Source organism: Ptychodera flava (genome assembly GCF_041260155.1).
Source record: "Ptychodera flava strain L36383 chromosome 23 unlocalized genomic scaffold, AS_Pfla_20210202 Scaffold_23__1_contigs__length_28996876_pilon, whole genome shotgun sequence".
Taxonomy (NCBI): domain Eukaryota; kingdom Metazoa; phylum Hemichordata; class Enteropneusta; family Ptychoderidae; genus Ptychodera; species Ptychodera flava.
The window spans coordinates 18290201-18307992 of NW_027248277.1; the positions used below are offsets into that span (position 1 = coordinate 18290201).

The 17792-nt window shown below is 37.6% G+C and overlaps 1 protein-coding gene across 1 annotated transcript; it reads left to right on the forward strand.

Annotated features, from left to right (window-relative positions):
• Positions 1–3710: 3710 nt before the first annotated feature.
• On the forward strand, positions 3711–11964 carry LOC139123549 (zinc finger protein 160-like). Its single transcript, XM_070689721.1, has 3 exons — positions 3711–3955; positions 5688–5807; positions 7237–11964. Exons 1-3 carry the CDS (start codon positions 3826–3828, stop codon positions 8706–8708), a joined length of 1722 nt encoding a protein of 573 aa, XP_070545822.1. The 5' UTR covers positions 3711–3825; the 3' UTR covers positions 8709–11964.
• Positions 11965–17792: the final 5828 nt, after the last annotated feature.

The window sequence follows — 17792 nt, forward strand, 5'->3', positions numbered from 1 at the left end:
TTCATATTCAGTTATTGTTCCTCAAGCTTGAAATGGTTTATGCTTTATAAAACTCCAGAGCTACTGCTTGATTTTTTTTATTGATGCTGCAGTGTGCATCGAACAATTGCCAAGATTTTTTTTTTCGAGTCGCAATGGTCCATAATTGTTTTTCCATCAGCCACTTAAAGCCAGATTTTTTTCCCGAGCAACTCCACCTGTCATCTTTTTCCCCCAAATCTTCCAAGCCCCCCCCCAGATATCAAATGGTCCACCCCTTATATGATGGATGGTACTGCATTGGAAATGTTGAGGAAGAAAAGACCTAGGAGTTTTGATACATCAAAGTTTAAAGCCAACCCGAATGTGTGTGGAATCAGCCAGAAAAGCAAACAAGGTGCTTGGTTTGATCAAAAGGACAATGTCTTATAAGTCAAAGACATAATAGTTCGTCTTTACAAGCAGTTGGTACGGCCTAACTTGGAATATGCTGTGCAAGCCTGGTCGCCGTGGATGGCCAAAGATATTTCAATTTTAGAAAAAGTGCAGAGACGTGCTACCAAACTTGTTCCTGGTTTATGTCAACTACCTTATGAAGAGAGACTGCGTTTACTGAAACTTACTAGCTTACAAGCTAGAAGAATTAGAGGAGACATGATCCAGGTGTACAAAATTCTGAATGGAATTGATTCATGTTGTGTTTCCCTGCAAGTAAACAGAGATGCCCGGACTAGAGGTCATTTCCAGAATTAGTAAAACCAACATCCAGATTGGACCTGCGTAAATTCTCCTTCCCATTGTAGAGTAGTTACCGAATGGAAAAGCCTGCCTGAGTGGGTCATTAACTCTGACAGTGTTAATGCCTTCAAAAACTCCTACGACTCCTACATGTGTACCTGTTAAGCTGTTGACCGTCATCTGTTTTTATGCGTTTGCCAGAGGATATCTCTCCCTTCTCCGAACTGAACTGAACTGAACTGAGAGAGAGAGAGAGAGAGGAGAGAGAGAGAGAGAAAAATTATCCTTATCATAAAATCTAGCGTGTGTGAGATAATCGCAAATAAAGTCACAATATCAATGTTGCACAGAGTCGAATAATGTTTCGTGACGTACGCAATGTTTATTGTTTGCATATTGTCTGTACCAGCTTTCCTCAGTTCATTTACAGTAGTCTCAGCTTTTTACCTCTATAAGTACACTCTGGAACAACTTTTGGGAAAAGTATGCACATGATGACGTTTTTACTAAAAATGTTATTTTCAATCTAGCGCTGACATGGCTTACATCTGGGAAAATTCTTTATCTGAGTTCAAAGGGGTATTCTAGTCTAGCATTAGATTTGAAAAAATCACCTCTTTTTTCGTGTTTTCACGGACCTGGCTGATGAACAAATTAAAATGTTCATGCTACCCACAGTCGTCATTATTCTCGCACGTATAGCGCATCGCGTCGTGTATGTTTGGAAAGATTACGCGTCCCCGTGTGGGTTCTCCGAGTATTTTCTCATTGCCGCAAAATACTTAAGCTTGCTCTTGCTTTCTACCATTTTACTGGCCCGTAGTGAAGGCAGTTAAACAAATCGGATTTATAAAGCTCTAGCTGCATCTTTTAGCATTTTGGTTACAAAAAATACCATCCAATATTCGAAGAGATACTTTGGATTCCCGTTATTAGCCTTAGGTAAAACGCGCCTCGGGACAGATATTTGGACTCTGATATACCACTTGTTGGGGTTAATTTTAAAGCTCTTGGAGAAAAAAACTTTCACCTTCTTAGTTTTTTGACAATCGAAAATTTAATTTACCTCACAGAGTTAACAGAGAAACAAAACGTTGAGTAATTTGTTTTGCTATTTCCAAACTTTGCGCAGCAACCCCCCCCTCCCTCCCCCCACCCATTTTTTTTGTTCAATTAGTAAGGGAATGGTTTAAACTTTCATACATAAAAGTTTGAGCAAAAGTTTGTCTTTCACTTTCGTGGCGCATAGTACCTTAAGTCATATTGTCTATGAAACTACCACTATATCAATCTTGGTAATGGATTCGAGTGATTGGTCATAGTTTTTGCATCTTCGCGCCGCGGCCATAGGCCTATATAAATTGGCACGTCAAAAAGATTTTGTTGTTAAATGAATTATGTAAAGTTGTATATTAGTCGGCGATGTTTGAAAAACGTTCTTTGGTCAAACTATGGGAAGATTTTTTCATAAGATGCTTTTGATTTCGAACCTTCTTATCGAAAAATAAAATGCTAAGATCCAGATAACGAGGCATGGAGAGAGTAAACACAGGATGGCGGTCATTTTGAATTCTCGATCCCTTAAATTTGTCGGAAAGAAAACGTTGTTGTACGTTCTCTACTGTACCAATTTTGCACCATGTCACCTTATTTTGAGTCTTGATACCGACGGAATGTTTCGAAGTTTCCGGACAGAAAGTTTAAGAAGATCAAAGTCTTCCAATGTTGGGGCACGTGTCACCTTATAAAAGGTAGTTAGCGCCTCGAAATATACTATGGTAAGACCACAGTCCATCCACAGTCGACGTCCATCCGCACCGGTCTGGAAACGTGGATTGAGGGACTGTCGATAGAGGGACTGTGATAAGACTAAACCTTTGCCCTAATTTTCCGCAACCGAACTTTCAATTACTTTCTCTCAAAATCAAGAATAGAAATCTGGGTCACTGATCCAATTTTGAAACTACTGGCACCTGAAATTCAAAGTGGACGCCACCCCTGTGTTAACTTCAATGGGGGAAATTTTCACTAAAATAAGTCAGTGATAACTTTATTAACTCCACGAGCTTCAAATGAACTCCGGTGCGTCCACAAGTCATCGGTAGACAAAAAAAGTATTGTGAACGCTTTGAGGGTCCGCATATCTGTCCCCGAGGCGCATTCTACTTTAACGAACCAACTGCACTTTTTTAACTCACGTAGAGCAGAAGAAGTATCTCTACATTGGCATTCAATTCATTTGCATAGACTTTGTAAGCAACTAGAATACCGGGTATCGCATAATGGTATGGGGGTTCATTACAAAGAATGTGATACTAATCTCCAATAAAAAAGACTATCAAGACAAATTTACAGCTTAAAGGCATTTTAACTTGATACAGGTATTTGGCTACGAGACAAACAAAGCTAAACTAATATAGCAAAGTTTGGTCATTCTTACTGCCTTCGTTGCTACGAGACAACATCAAAGGATCTACGTTTGATAAAAATGTTGATTCTTTAAGTTTAGGTGTGAGTTAACCCGAAACAGTTTTCTATCCGACTGAAACAATACAACGAAATGCTTATTTGCTACTTCTATAAAATTTGTGTAGTAATTAGGCATTTTCGCTACTTTTGCGGCAAAGCCGATCGAGACCCTTTGATACTTTGATATTGGTGTTATATTTACAGTGACAGACCAAGAAGTTTTTGAATGAAATAGGCCTAAAGGTGTTTTTCATTTGAATAATGTTGTCTGTTACAGCATCACCCGTCCTGAGTATGTTTAAGTGTGATTTGAATTATCACAGTAAGGAAATAATGGGAACCTTTGGTCAACATTCAACAATTACGTTTCATTGAGGGGGGTTGGGGAGGGGGTGAGTTTGAGCAAAACTTAAAGAATTAAGTTTTTTATCAGACATTGAACTTTTCAGTGATGTCGCCCCTGAGTCACGTACGATACAGTGCTGAATATGAGGCGTTGGAATACGCATGCGCCGTATATTTGCTGCCCCCATTGAGCTGTGATTTGATCATCTCAAGCGAAGCCTCTTCTCTCATATCCAAGACCTGAGACAGCGGATCACTTTGCTAACAAATACAGATCGGAATACGTCAGCTGATATGGATTTTGAGCTTGCACTAGTCGAAGAAAGTGACGTTGCACAGACAGAGCGGAGCTGGAGCAACTGCCGCGATGCTGATGAGACGAATCCTGGCAACTCTCTATCTTGGTGCTCCGCTGATGACACTGGTAAGCTGTCGCTAAAGTATACCTCCTTATGGCGTTATGCGGTCTCCCAGATATAGAGTACGGTTTCAAGCACTTATGGGTCTGGTAGTCTAGTCTGCTTGTTCAGTCGATCATGTAACACTTGAGTACGATTTCGATTGATCGAGCAGACGATAGATCGAACAAGCAGACAATCCGACACACGAGAGCTCGGTACCATGGCATGTCTCGATACTCCGGTATCACGTCTTGTAGTTTTGCAACTTGGAAGTTGGAGTCAAATCTCGAGTCGGAGGCCGCACAACCCAGCGCTGTTGACACAGACCCACAGCTTGCACTGATTGCATAGGTGATTGCAGTGCTCTTTAATCAATGCCATGTGCAATGATCATGGGGGTCTGTCAAAAACACAAAGGTCACGGGGTCATTAAAGGTCGATCTCAGGTCAGGTTTGATTTCTCCTCCACAGGAAAATTTGTGATTTCCCTGCCGAAGCGAAGCGAAGCGCAGCGAAAATCTTCAGAACGCCTTGGCGGGCCCCAATAGATGTCTGTGTTTCACATCTATGTCATGTATGGAACGAATGCAAAATAAATAAATAAATAAATACTGTCCAAGACTTTTTAATAGGGATCGACCATTTGATTGTGGGAGGGTTGGGCAAAATGAGGGAAAAATTTGCAGAGCAAGTTGCTAACTTTCTAGTTCAACAGGCAGGCTTTAAGGAAAATGGAATATTCACTCTATTTGAAGTGGAAAAAAATGAAAATTTTGGAATTTCTGTAAGAATAATAATTATATGAAAATTTCAGAATACTGAAAAAAATGCACCCGATCTTGAGTCCATTTATGACTTTCCAGTAATGATCTATCCCTTATTGGCAATTTGTGTGTCACCACAAATTTTTATATTCTCATCACGTTACAGATTATGAAATGATAAATATCAAATCAATGCCCCAATAGCTGCGAATTTTATGCGATATTTTCGTGATTTTATTTTCAAACCAAACTTACTTCATGAAAATGTACTGACTGAAGGACATGTATAGACATATCACTGCTCGCTGATTTGGACCATGCCTGTGTGTTGTAACAGCTTAAACAATAATGGGTGCCACACATAAAATGCCCCTCCCAGAAATGTAAAATGCAGTACTTCCTGCACATACACATCGTGATCATAAGGAAACGAGCATGATGCCATTTACTTGAATGCACAACACACGATGGCCAACATTTGTTGTTCTAATCTTTTTTTTTTCTGGCATATGATTGGCTTTTGAAAATGGCGGGAAATCTAAGCATTCAATCAAGAGCTTTTTACAAGCAGGGTTTACAGAGTGTATTCCCAGTTATGGATAAGAACAATTTGATGGGAAAATAGGTTACTGGCATAGGGCTGTTTGGAAAATGATGTCATATTCTCATTAATATGCAAAAATAAATATTTGTCTGCAAATTTAAATTATACTTTTCGGAAAAAGTCATTTAAGAACAGCTAAAATACAATGTTGCAATGATCACTGAAGGACAGACTACAAACTGCAACAACAGCCATTAGCTGCATTCAAAGCAGCAGTGTACAATTATCACATGATTGCAGCTATATTAGTAACAACCTGTAACCATGAACTGCACTTTTAAAAAATAACAGGTCTGACTTTGTGAACGGCAAACACAAATAAACAAACAAACAAATAAACAATCGATCAAAAATTGAATTAAACAACAAATGCATTTTTTTCTTCAGAATGTCAAGAACTATGTGAAACTGGAAGTCTGCCAAATGATTTGATGAAATTGGAGGCTTTTGAAATGTTCACCAAGCATTCAATCAAGAGCTTTTACGAAGGCACTCTGTCTGTAACAGGTAGGCCCTGTACAAACATATTTTAGTTAATAGATACCAACTGTGTTTATGTAACTTTTACATCCGTGTTATACAAGCAATCTGAAGCTCAGTGTCAGTCTAGCACTGGACCAATTTTGTCCCGATCGGGAATGGGTCTGGGTCCAACACAAAATCCGAGTTGGCCCAGATTTGTGTGTGATGATGTGTAATGCCATCCCTGGTCCCAGATGATTGCCAACTTTGATTGTCAAGTTTACATTCACCGAAATAATTTTAATGCAGTCTTTTAATATCATCCCATGTTGTCAGAACGACATATTCCTTCAAGTTTCGCTACTCAGACAAGACTATGTCGCCTGATTGACATTGCTTGTACAACTTAAAGAGGCGCATGTTAATAAAGTTGTTTATAGGTATACAATCACCTGTAATCTAAATATGCCCATATATGGTCAAAGGGGCGTTCCTGGATATTCAAAATGCCCTTGTGAAGGCGCTGTTTTTAAAAAGTGGCCACCTGCTTAAAATCTGTGATTGATTAGACTTTCTCTTTCCATGGCAACTGTAGCAAAATTGGAACAGGTGACACTATACCTTTAAATGCCATGTTCTGATTATTTTTCCAATTCATATGTAATTGCGGTGTGATACTTTAGTAATTATACGCTGAAGTTGTTTCTGATGGTTGAAATAGTCAGTGGCAGTCATATTAGCCCTTCTTGTGCATAAAACGTGTACAAAAATCATTAACCGTACAAATATTGTGATGTTATCCATCCACTCCAACCATTTTGAACTTTAAAAGATTAGAGATAACATTTTAGAGCTGAAGTTATGTCAGTTTATTTTTTCGTTGCGATCATGTCTGAACTGAAAATAATCCTTGGTCTGGTGGGACCTATCGGTATTTTGCCCTGGCCAAAAGTTGCCAGTGTGAACTAGGTTACTGTGTGTACCGGTAGATGATTCTCCTGGCGTAGAATAAAGTCAGAGATTGTGCTGTGTTGCATTGCCAGACACAAACATGGCTACGCTTGACATGAATATTAATGAGAGTCCAACTCAACGAGAGACTACGAATGTAACCAAATTCACTAACCCAAGCTCATGGCCTACTTGTTTTTATGGCCAGGAAGGTAGTTCTTTTCTCCTACCAGCCCAACTGATGTGTAAATTATGAAACTGGTAACTAAAATGTTGAAATGTTGGGTGGTGAAATGACTCGCCCACTGTGAGACTACTAACTATACATGTATTCATGAGCCTTCCAGAAATTACATTTCTGAAAGTACCCTGGTGCTAACAAACATAGAGCCAGTATAACCTCAATTTTGTTTTAAATTATTGAGCTGCAGTTTTCAGTCAATGATATTTTTCTCAAATGCCAATCTGTACCCTGAGAAATTTGTCTGCAACTTAATACTGAACTTCTCTTGTATCGTCACAGATATTCAAATGATCGTACTCAGCCTTGCAGAACAAGGCTACATTTCAGTGGAACAAATTGACGAAAAAAGCGACGGTATGATGGAAAGCTCAGTGAACGCCTGGAATGGAGAAACATTCAAGTTTGAAGACTCTGATGATGTGACAACTATCAGCGACAACCTGACAGGGCATGCAAAGATCCACTCAGCCAGTAGGTCACATGTGTGTGCTGAATGCGGTAAAACGTTCACAAATTCTAGCCACCTGAAACAACATCATAAGATCCACAAAACCGAACGACGTTTCCAATGCTTTGAGTGTGGCAAAACATTCATTCAAAGTGGTCAACTGAAGACACACAGCAGGATACATAGCAGCAAGAAACCATTCATATGTGGAGATTGCGGCAAAAGATTCGTCTCAGGCAGCGCACTGAATGTTCATCACAAGATTCACACAAACGAACGACGTTTCCAATGCTTTGAGTGTGGCAAAACGTTCACTCAAAGTGGTCAACTGAAGACACACAGCAGGATACATAGCAGCAAGAAACCATTCATATGTGGAGATTGCGGCAAAAGATTCGTCTCAAGCAGCGCACTGAACGCTCATTGCAAGATTCACACAAACGAACGAAATTTCATGTGTAAAGAATGCGGCAAAGCATTTAGACTTAGTTCGGACTTGGCAAAACACCAAAATGGGGTGCACGCTAAATTGAAACCGTATTCATGCAATGAGTGTGGTAAAAGGTTCAGTCAAAGCAGCAGCCTATACACCCACCAAAAAATCCATGATGATCGCGTGAACGGTCGCGCAAAAGAGAGACCGTTTCCTTGTAACGTCTGTGGGAAAATGTTCACACAAGCCAGCAATTTGAAGAAACACCATATGGTTCACACCAGGGAGAGGCCTTACGAGTGCAAAGAATGCGGCAAAACATTCAGATACAGTCAGCAATTGACGGCACACATCAGATTCCACACAAACGACACGACGTACATGTGTACAGTTTGTGGTAAAATATTCGGATGGAGTGGCGCCCTCAAAAGCCACTTCAGGATTCACACGAAGGAACGTCCTTACCAGTGCGGGGAGTGCGGTAAAACGTTCGCCCACTCCGGGAACCTCACCCACCACCTCCTACTTCACTCTGACGAAAAATCGTTCGGATGCTACGTCTGCGGTAAAATGTTCCGATACCCGGGCAGCTTAAAAGTACACTTGCGGATCCATACAGATGAAAGACCATACGAATGTCACGATTGCGGCAAAACCTTCCGACATTTAAACAACTTCAAGATACACCGTATGGCGCATACAAATGAAAGACCGTATGAATGCAATGTATGCGGCAAAACCTTCACACAGACCTGCAACCTTAAAAGACACCTTAGGCTGCACACAAGGACAAAACCACAGGTGTTAGAAGACTTACCTAACCCTCTTGTGGTGGACTCATGGACTTTCAAAAACACCGAGGAACTATAGGCCCTTTAAAGGTATACAGTCATCTATAATCTAAATATGTCCATATATGGTCAAAGGGCGCTGTTTATAAAAAGCGGCCACCAGCTTAAAATCTGTGATTGGTAAGATTTTCTCTTTCCATGGTAACTGTGGCAAAATTTGAACAGGTGACAGTATATCTTTAACCTGTTCACCCCCAGTTCTCTGTAAATAGGTCCACAATCACCATTAATAACAGTGGGTTTGGACCAAACCATCTTGGTGAAAGGGTTAAACGGTGATTGTGGACCTGTTCACAGGGATTAAAGGGATGAGCCAAGACTGTGTGCACCAAAGACAAAAAAATTACAACTACTCATGCAGATACTGTGCAATCTGCTTGAGCAAAGGAAAGGACTACAAATATCTGTTGTTAAAGATTTTGAAATTTTAGACAGTTTATCACATGTGAATTATAGTATACAAGTGTTGATGTCAATTGTGTTATAGATGTTGGAGTAAATTTGTGAATTAACCCTTAGAGTGCTGCAATTTTTCCCACAAAAATTATGGTGTGCAACATTTTACAATTTTATGAATTTTTCTGTAATTTTTTTAGCTCCATAGCCATATGTATATATGGCAATGGAAGCTATTCTTATAGGCTAGGGAAATGTCTGTATGTATGTCTGTATGTCTGTGTGTCTGTATGTCTGTATGTCTGTATGTCTGTATGTCTGTCCGTCAACATCAAAAACTCCAAAACCGCTGTACATTTCATCTTGATATTTGGTGTGTACATGGATGATGGGCTGTAGATGAGATTTTGTTCAAATGAAGTTGTCATTGCCAAAAATATGCAAATTAAGTGAAAAAATGTAAAAACAGTCAAAATTGAAAAAACTCAATAACCACTGAGCAGATTACATGAAAAATTAGCATGTAAGTACTTTGGGCTGACATGAAATGATTGTGCACATCTTGGGTCAGTATCTTGGACTTGCTATTTTTCATGAATATTTTTGTAATTTTCTCCATTTTTGGTCAAAAAATCTCCTGCTCTGAAACCACCAGTCCGATTGATTTGAAACTTGGTATGGAAGTGCATAGGAGTGACCTTTCCCAAATTTGGGCAAATCGTGGTGAAATTTGCATATTTTTAGTTTACACGTCCATAGACTCCCATGTATAAGGCAGATCTCCATAGACTCCCATGTATAAGGCCACGAAAAATAAAAATTTAGTTTCTCATCGTATTCATATTGCAAAAAGGATGCAGTGACACAATTTTTAGTCCCCACGGATGAAGTCCAGTGAGCTTATAGATTGGGTCATGTCCGTCTGTTCGTCCATCCGTGAGTCCATCCGTTCACGCATATATCTCGGATTTGTACCTCATTAATTATGCACATATCTAATTTTGAGCGAGCCAATAGAGCTAGAGGTCTGATTTTTGGTATATAGGGATAACTTAGCAATACAATTTTTTTGACAAAATGTCACGTGACCTCGGTGACCTTTGACCTCAAATATACATATTTGTCCATAACTCAGTAACCACAAGTGCTACAGCCTTCATGTATGGTATGATGGGACACCTTATGACGCCACATATTGTACCTCATTAATTATGCGCATATCTAATTTTGAGCGAGCCAATAGAGCTAGAGGTCTGATTTTTGGTATATAGGGATAACTTAGCAAAACAATTTTTTTGACAAAATGTCACGTGACCTCGGTGACCTTTGACCTAAAATATACATATTTGTCCATAACTCAGTAACCACAAGTGCTACAGCCTTCATGTATGGTATGATGGGACAGCTTATGACGCCACATATTGTACCTCATTAATTATGCGCATATCTAATTTGAGCGAGCCAATAGAGCTAGAGGTCTGATTTTTGGTATATAGGGATAACTTAGCAATACAATTTTTTGACAAAATGTCACGTGACCTCGGTGACCTTTGACCTCAAATATACATATTTGTCCATAACTCAGTAACCACAAGTGCTACAGCCTTCATGTATGGTATGATGGGACACCTTATGACGCCACATATTGTACCTCATTAATTATGCGCATATCTAATTTTGAGCGAGCCAATAGAGCTAGAGGTCTGATTTTTGGTATATAGGGATAACTTAGCAATACAATTTTTTTGACAAAATGTCACGTGACCTCGGTGACCTTTGACCTCAAATATACATATTTGTCCATAACTCAGTAACCACAAGTGCTACAGCCTTCATGTATGGTATGATGGGACAGCTTATGACGCCACATATTGTACCTCATTAATTATGCGCATATCTAATTTGAGCGAGCCAATAGAGCTAGAGGTCTGATTTTTGGTATATAGGGATAACTTAGCAATACAATTTTTTTGACAAAATGTCACGTGACCTCGGTGACCTTTGACCTCAAATATACATATTTTTCCATAACTCTGTAACCACAAGTGCTACACCCTTCATGTTTGGTATGATTGGACACCTTATGACGCCACATACTGTACCTCAATAATTATGCGCATATCTCATTCTGAGAGAGCCAATAGAGCTGGATGTCTGATTTTTGGTATATAGGGATAACTATAGGAGAGAAATTTTTTGACCAAATGTCATGTGACCTCGATGACCTTTTACCTAAAATATATGTTTATGTCAATAAATAAGTAACCACAAGTGCTATGTCCTTTGTATTTAGTAGGATGGGAGACCTTATGACAACACCCGCTTTACCTCATTAATTATGTACACATCTAATTCTGGGCAAGCGAATAGAGCTAGAGATCTGATTTTTTGGCATATAGGGATTAATTAGCAATATAATTTTTTTTTCAAAATGTCATGTGACCTCGATGACCTTTGACCTTGATTATACATATATATGCATATTTCAGTAACCACAAGTTCTATACCCTCCAATTTTGATAGGATATTAGACCTTAAGATGTCACATCTTGTACCTCATTTATAATGCGCATATGTATTTCTTGGCTGGCCAATACTGCTAGAGGTCTGATCTTTTTTCCTGATTTAGAACCGTAACTTAGACATGCCTCATGTGTTTCAAATTGGGAACAACGACATAGACGTATGTGCCCATAGATCCCAACATATACACTCCAGTGATACTTCTTAATGACCACATTTTCCTGCCCCATCAAGACTAATACTCCTATTACAAGTGGGGACTATGTCGTTGTAAATGACTTGAGAATGGTTATATCACAGTATTCGATATATCTAATTCTGTATTTTTTCCATTTTATATTCTGAATAATTACATTAAACATATTTCACTGTCTCCAGTACATTTCATTTAAAGGGGAAGTTCACCAAGGATAAATTTTACATATGTGGTAGCTCTGTGGTCATTTACCCAGGAAAAACTATTTTCACCATTTATAACTCGCAGGATTTTTTACAAAAAACGATAAAATAGTACAGGAAGTTGCCCATGTAATTTGAATCATGGGAAAAAAGCTCCAAACTTGGAGCTTGCATAATGTGTTATGGAAGGGACCATTTTCCCATGTGTATTGCCATGGTCCATCACCATGCTTAAACCAGGCTGTGGCGTATAACTTTTGTTTATACTGAGTATCCTTGCATAACAATGATTCAATTATAATAAACTTTCCACTGTCAGATTTTGTGTTGCTGTTTACTACTGTGTTACTGTGAGTGGACAATGTGGGGGTCATACCCGTCCGAAGATGGTCCCTTCCATATCACATTATGCAAGCTCCAAGCTTGGAGCTTTTTTCCCATGATTCAAATTACATGGGCAACTTCCTGTACTATTTTATCGTTTTTTGTAAAAAATCTTGCGAGTTATAAATGGTGAAAATAGTTTTTCCTGGGTAAGTGACCACAGAGCTACCACATATGTAAAAATCATCCTTGGTGAACTTCCCCTTTAAGTATTTTCACTTCATGCACTTTATCCCTTTCACACATGTTCAAATATCTGACCAGAGAACAAACACTAAATAGTCCAGGATGGGAGCTACAGTGTCATTGACGCTATTTTTTTACAATTTTGGACCAAATGAACATCACATTTTATTGGCTTCAGATTTTTATCAAAATTTCAGCGAAATTTACAAAAAAGTTGACTGGTGTTAATTTTGATGTAGGTGACAAAAATTGACTTTGGCGCTCAATGAGCTAAGTACTTTAGTTTCCATATTGACTGAACAACCCCATTTCAATTGCTATATCACTGAAAAGTTGTAAGCTCATGTTACTGTTCAAGAAAATAAGTTGGAGCCTCTTTGTCCCGTGAGAAAGTAATTTAGAAACCCTCTCTTGTCTTCAGAAATTAAAAATAAAACAGCAGCAGTGACCCCTCTGTAAATAACCTTTGAACTATGACTCGTATGTGACCTGTGACCTATAAGATTTTTTCACAAAAAGTGTTCTACAGAGGAGTGGTAATACACTAGAGATGAAGTTAAATCCGTGGGATTGGAAGGGAGAAATAGTGCTGATCGCAAATGACATCATTTTTTGCTCATGTGTTCACACACGTGAGCATATGTCGCAGCGATGTCTGTTTGTCTGTCTGTCTGTCTGTGTGATATCTCAAAAGTGGCCCATCAGATCAGAATCAAATCTGGAACATAGATTCAGTTTGCAAATGGCAAGAACTGATTAGATTTTGGTGGGTGTGGCTTGCTTACTTTTTTGCTCATTTGCATAATTAACGATTTTAGAAAAAACATATATATTGACAACGACTGCACACAATTTGGTGAGATTTGCTACAAATGTTGATCACACCAAGATATATCAGTTGTGAAAGATATTAAGGGGTGACATAAAAGGTAATGGATAATTTGCATATTAAATGAACTTTCCTAATTAGGGATATACCGGTATATCTGATTTGACTTGATACTATGATTTAACATTATTGAAAATCATTAAAGCATTTCTACTTCATCAAACTCTTAATTTGCATATTTAATGAACTTTTGAGGTTAGGGATATTTATTTGAATTGACTCGACCAAAAATGATGAAACTTGCTATGTACATTAAGATATTATAATATAACATTGTTGAATGTCATTACACATTTTTACTTCAGCGAATTTCTTATTTGCATATTTAATAAACTTTTCTAATTAGATATATATATCTGAATTGACTTGACCAAAGTTGATGAAACTCGCTATGCACATTTAAGATACTATGATATAACATAATTGAAAATCATTAAGCAGTTTTACTTCAGCCAATTCCTTATTTACATATCTAATGAACTTCACTAATTAGGGATATATATCTGAATTGACTCAACCGAAGTTGATGAATCTTGCTATATATATTCATAAAACAACATTATTGAAAGCCATTAAACTTTTTTACTTCAGCCAATTCCTAATTTGCATATTTAATGAACTTTCCTAATTAGGGATATTTATCTTTGTTGACTAGACCAAATTTGATGAAACTTGCTGTGTACATTAAAGATACTATGATACAACATTGAAAATCATTAAGCGCTTTTAATTTAGCCAATTCCTTATTTGCAAATTTAATTCACTTTCCTAATTAAGGATTTTTATCTGTCTTGACTAGACCAAAGCTGACAAATTGCTTTGTACATTAAAGATACTTATGATACGATATTATTAAAAGTCACTTAACAATTTACTTCAGCCAATTTCTAATTTGCATATTTAATGAGAACATTTCAGTCAATTCCTTATTTGCATATTTTAATGAACTTTCCTGATTGAGGATATACACTTGGATTAGAATTAATCTGTGGTGAATATTATTCATTATGATGATCGTTACACTTTCAATGAAGTCACAAACATTACGCAAAGGTTCAAATTTACACATTACACGCAATATATAATGAAACACGTGAGCATTTTCAGTTCATATCTGGTTCTGTATTATAGCATATATATATTTTGTACGCATTTTCTGCAAGAATGACGAAAATAAATCTGCTGGTGTTACAATAGATATTATAAGGTCACATTAATTCATGCAACAACAGCTGCGCATGCAACAAGAAAATGTGTCGGAATTTCAAGCATCAGGCTGGTGTCCTAAGTTGTGCGTGTGCAGCTACCGTATATTTAGTAACAACCTAAATCGCAATCAGCGCTATTAATGCTCACAAAACATGGAAATTAGTCTCACAAACTGATTTTAACTTTTTCACCTTTAACAGACAGTTTTGTCATACCTTCATATATTTCTGTCTGCTATGGCATGATTTAAGTTGCTTTAATGATTGACTCAAATAAACCCTCTTCTTGCAAGATAGTATCGCTTCTTGTGTCATACGTTTTGAGTTCAAACCCAATTGAAAACACTGTATTTTCCACCTGCAAAGTCAGTAAAAATTGGTAATGAGCCACAACCATTTTGTATTTTCTCTCAGTGGCACTTGGCTTGGTATGTTATAGCAGTTTAGACAGTAAAAATCATGTTTACAGTATCTGTTTCCAGGGACCTTCAAATCTTCAAATCTTTGTTGAAGTGCACCTTATGGAATGTGTTTTGCTTTACTAGTTTTAACCAACTTGACCCTGATGGTGAAATATGAACTTAGCGGGATGAAGGTTCAAAGTATTTTTTACAGCTTATCCATGGTAAAGCTTCATTTAGCTTAGACTTTTGACAATTTTTAATGTACCTTTTAATACCTGTACTGGCATTTAAACTTTGCGAAAGTGAAAATAAAGAGAAGTTATTTCATAGTTCCGTCTCCACTGTATTAATAATACATACGAGGTGTATAGTTCCTGATTCTTTGTCTTCAAAAACTTTGCTTATATAAAAATACCAGGTGTTAAAGATTTCCACCCAGCCTGTACGTAATGCCAAACGTTATTTTAAATACTGAAATTTAGTTTGGGTAGTTTATTTAAACCTTTTCCTGCCAGACAAAATCACTTCCCCATCAGCTAAGTCAGTAAAAAGCGGTATTGAGCCAAAACATGATGTATTTTCACCAACTTGGCTTGGTCTATTATAGCATTTTTATTCCAAAAAATTCCAGTTAACAGTATTTAAATTTTCAACAGCTTTCAAATGTACAGTATTATGTTAAAATACACCATATGGAATATGTTGGTTTCATTAATTTTAACCATCTTGACCTGATGGTGAAATAAGGACTTTGGCAGGAAAGGGGTAAGCAATAATGTACCCCTTTCGTCCCATAATGAATGAATGAAAGTGAACTTTCTCAACATGGTGTATGAGGTGAAGACAAGTACATTATGGAGTGCAAAGTTTGCGTTTAGTCCATTATGGCCGGAAGGGGGTACATTATTGCTATTACAGGTATTTTATAGTTTTTGGGTATGCCAGTGAGTTTGTAGATGTAGAAAACATCTGGGGCCACTATGTTTGATTATTGGATACATTATCTGTAATAATCTGTATTGACAAAAGCTGTTTTATAATTGTAAACAATAGCATTGTGTTCTCACAAGGCTGATACTTTGTCTTTGCCTTTGAATGTAAAAACAAGTGATACTGAGTACATTATTTCTTCATTGTAACACTCAGATCAACACATAAATCAAGCGATTGAAAGCTTGACCTGACTTGCACACAAACCATACATAATTGTGAAATATTAGTTTATCGCTCGTCATAGCAGCTAAAATATACAAAATCAACTCCCACTGTAGACTACAAGTACTTTCAGAAAAAAGACAACTAGAAATTTATCTCATTTGACATGTAACAGTCAAACTTGACAAAACAGTGCTTGTATCCTAGGAACGATCATGGGAACTGAGTATGTATCGAAAAGTTACTGTGATAGTCCCTGAAATTTTTCTTGTTAAAGGCATAGTGTCATCTGTTCCAATTTTGCCACAGTTACCATTTAAAGAGAAAATCTAGCCAATCACAGATTTTAAGCGGGTGGCCGCTTCTTAAAACAGCGCCCTCATATGGGCATTTGAATACCAAGGAATGCCCCTTTGACCATATATGGGCATATTTAGATTGTAGGTGACTGTATACCTTTAATCATTACAGTATACCCATTTATTGCAATGACAAGATAAATTCAGGTAGAGTCACAACTCTAAGAATCAAATAGTAGATTTCAATTTGAGCAAAATGAGAAGTTTCCTCATCTGATTTTCCAATTTATATTTTGCTGAATTTTTTATTTCCAAAACTTTTGGAATATACATGCATGGGGATGAGGATAGGTCAGCTCAAATGTGTGAAAAATGGATGAAAATATGGGATTTCATTATTAATGTTTGGAAGGTTGGCTGAGTACCGGTATGTGTTGGACGTTATTTACTTCCTCAGTCAATGTGTGAGAAATTTACAAGATGAACAAGGTAAAATGTGGAATATGGATGAATGGTACAAACAAAATAATGTGCATAAATTTACATACAAATCCATACTTCTGTGCGTTTTTTTATACCGCAAAAACGTGACATCAGCACTTTAAATTTTCCATAGAAAATTGTAGTAAATTGAAACATTTTATTGACCGATAGCATACCTTGGTAGAGTGAAACATTTCATTGACCAATAGCATGCCTTGTTAGAATGAAACATTTCATTGACCAATAGCATGCCTTGTTAGAGTGAAACATTTCATTGACCAATAGCATGCCTTGTTCAAGGGAACAACAACCTTTTTAGTCTCAAGCTCACCAGACTGTGACTGTGAGTTTGGGTATTATGGCCACAAACAAAGGTCTCGAACTCGCCATCCTTTGATTGTTGAGATAAGTACCCTATTCATGGACCATGATGCTGTAAATAGAGTTGGTTTTCCGAACTGCGGCTTAGTGTATGGGACCCTTAGGATCAAGCACAATATATCCAAACACTGCTTGTGCATATATCTAAAATGGCAGTTGTACCGAAACTGGTGACCTTGGCCAAAGCAGCTTCATTTGAACAAAGGAACACAACCAAAGTTTATTTGGCAAACTATGAACATGCATCAAATGCTGAATTTGCATCACATTTGTACAACATTCATTGCAGATTTCTGGTAAGACGCAGTGTTTATCAAGAAGAAAGTCACGCAGCAGCATATAGGACTACCCATCCTTTTCATGAGTGTGTGATCTGTGATTTTTTGATTAAGAGAG

Coding starts and splice junctions, on each gene's coding strand:
- LOC139123549 (XM_070689721.1), top strand. CDS start 3,826: ATGGATTTTGAGCTTGCACTAGTCGAAGAAAGTGACGTTGCACAGACA. Junction 3,956..5,687: donor GTGCTCCGCTGATGACACTG/GTAAGCTGTCGC, acceptor TTTTTTCTTCAG/AATGTCAAGAACTATGTGAA. Junction 5,808..7,236: donor AGGCACTCTGTCTGTAACAG/GTAGGCCCTGTA, acceptor GTATCGTCACAG/ATATTCAAATGATCGTACTC.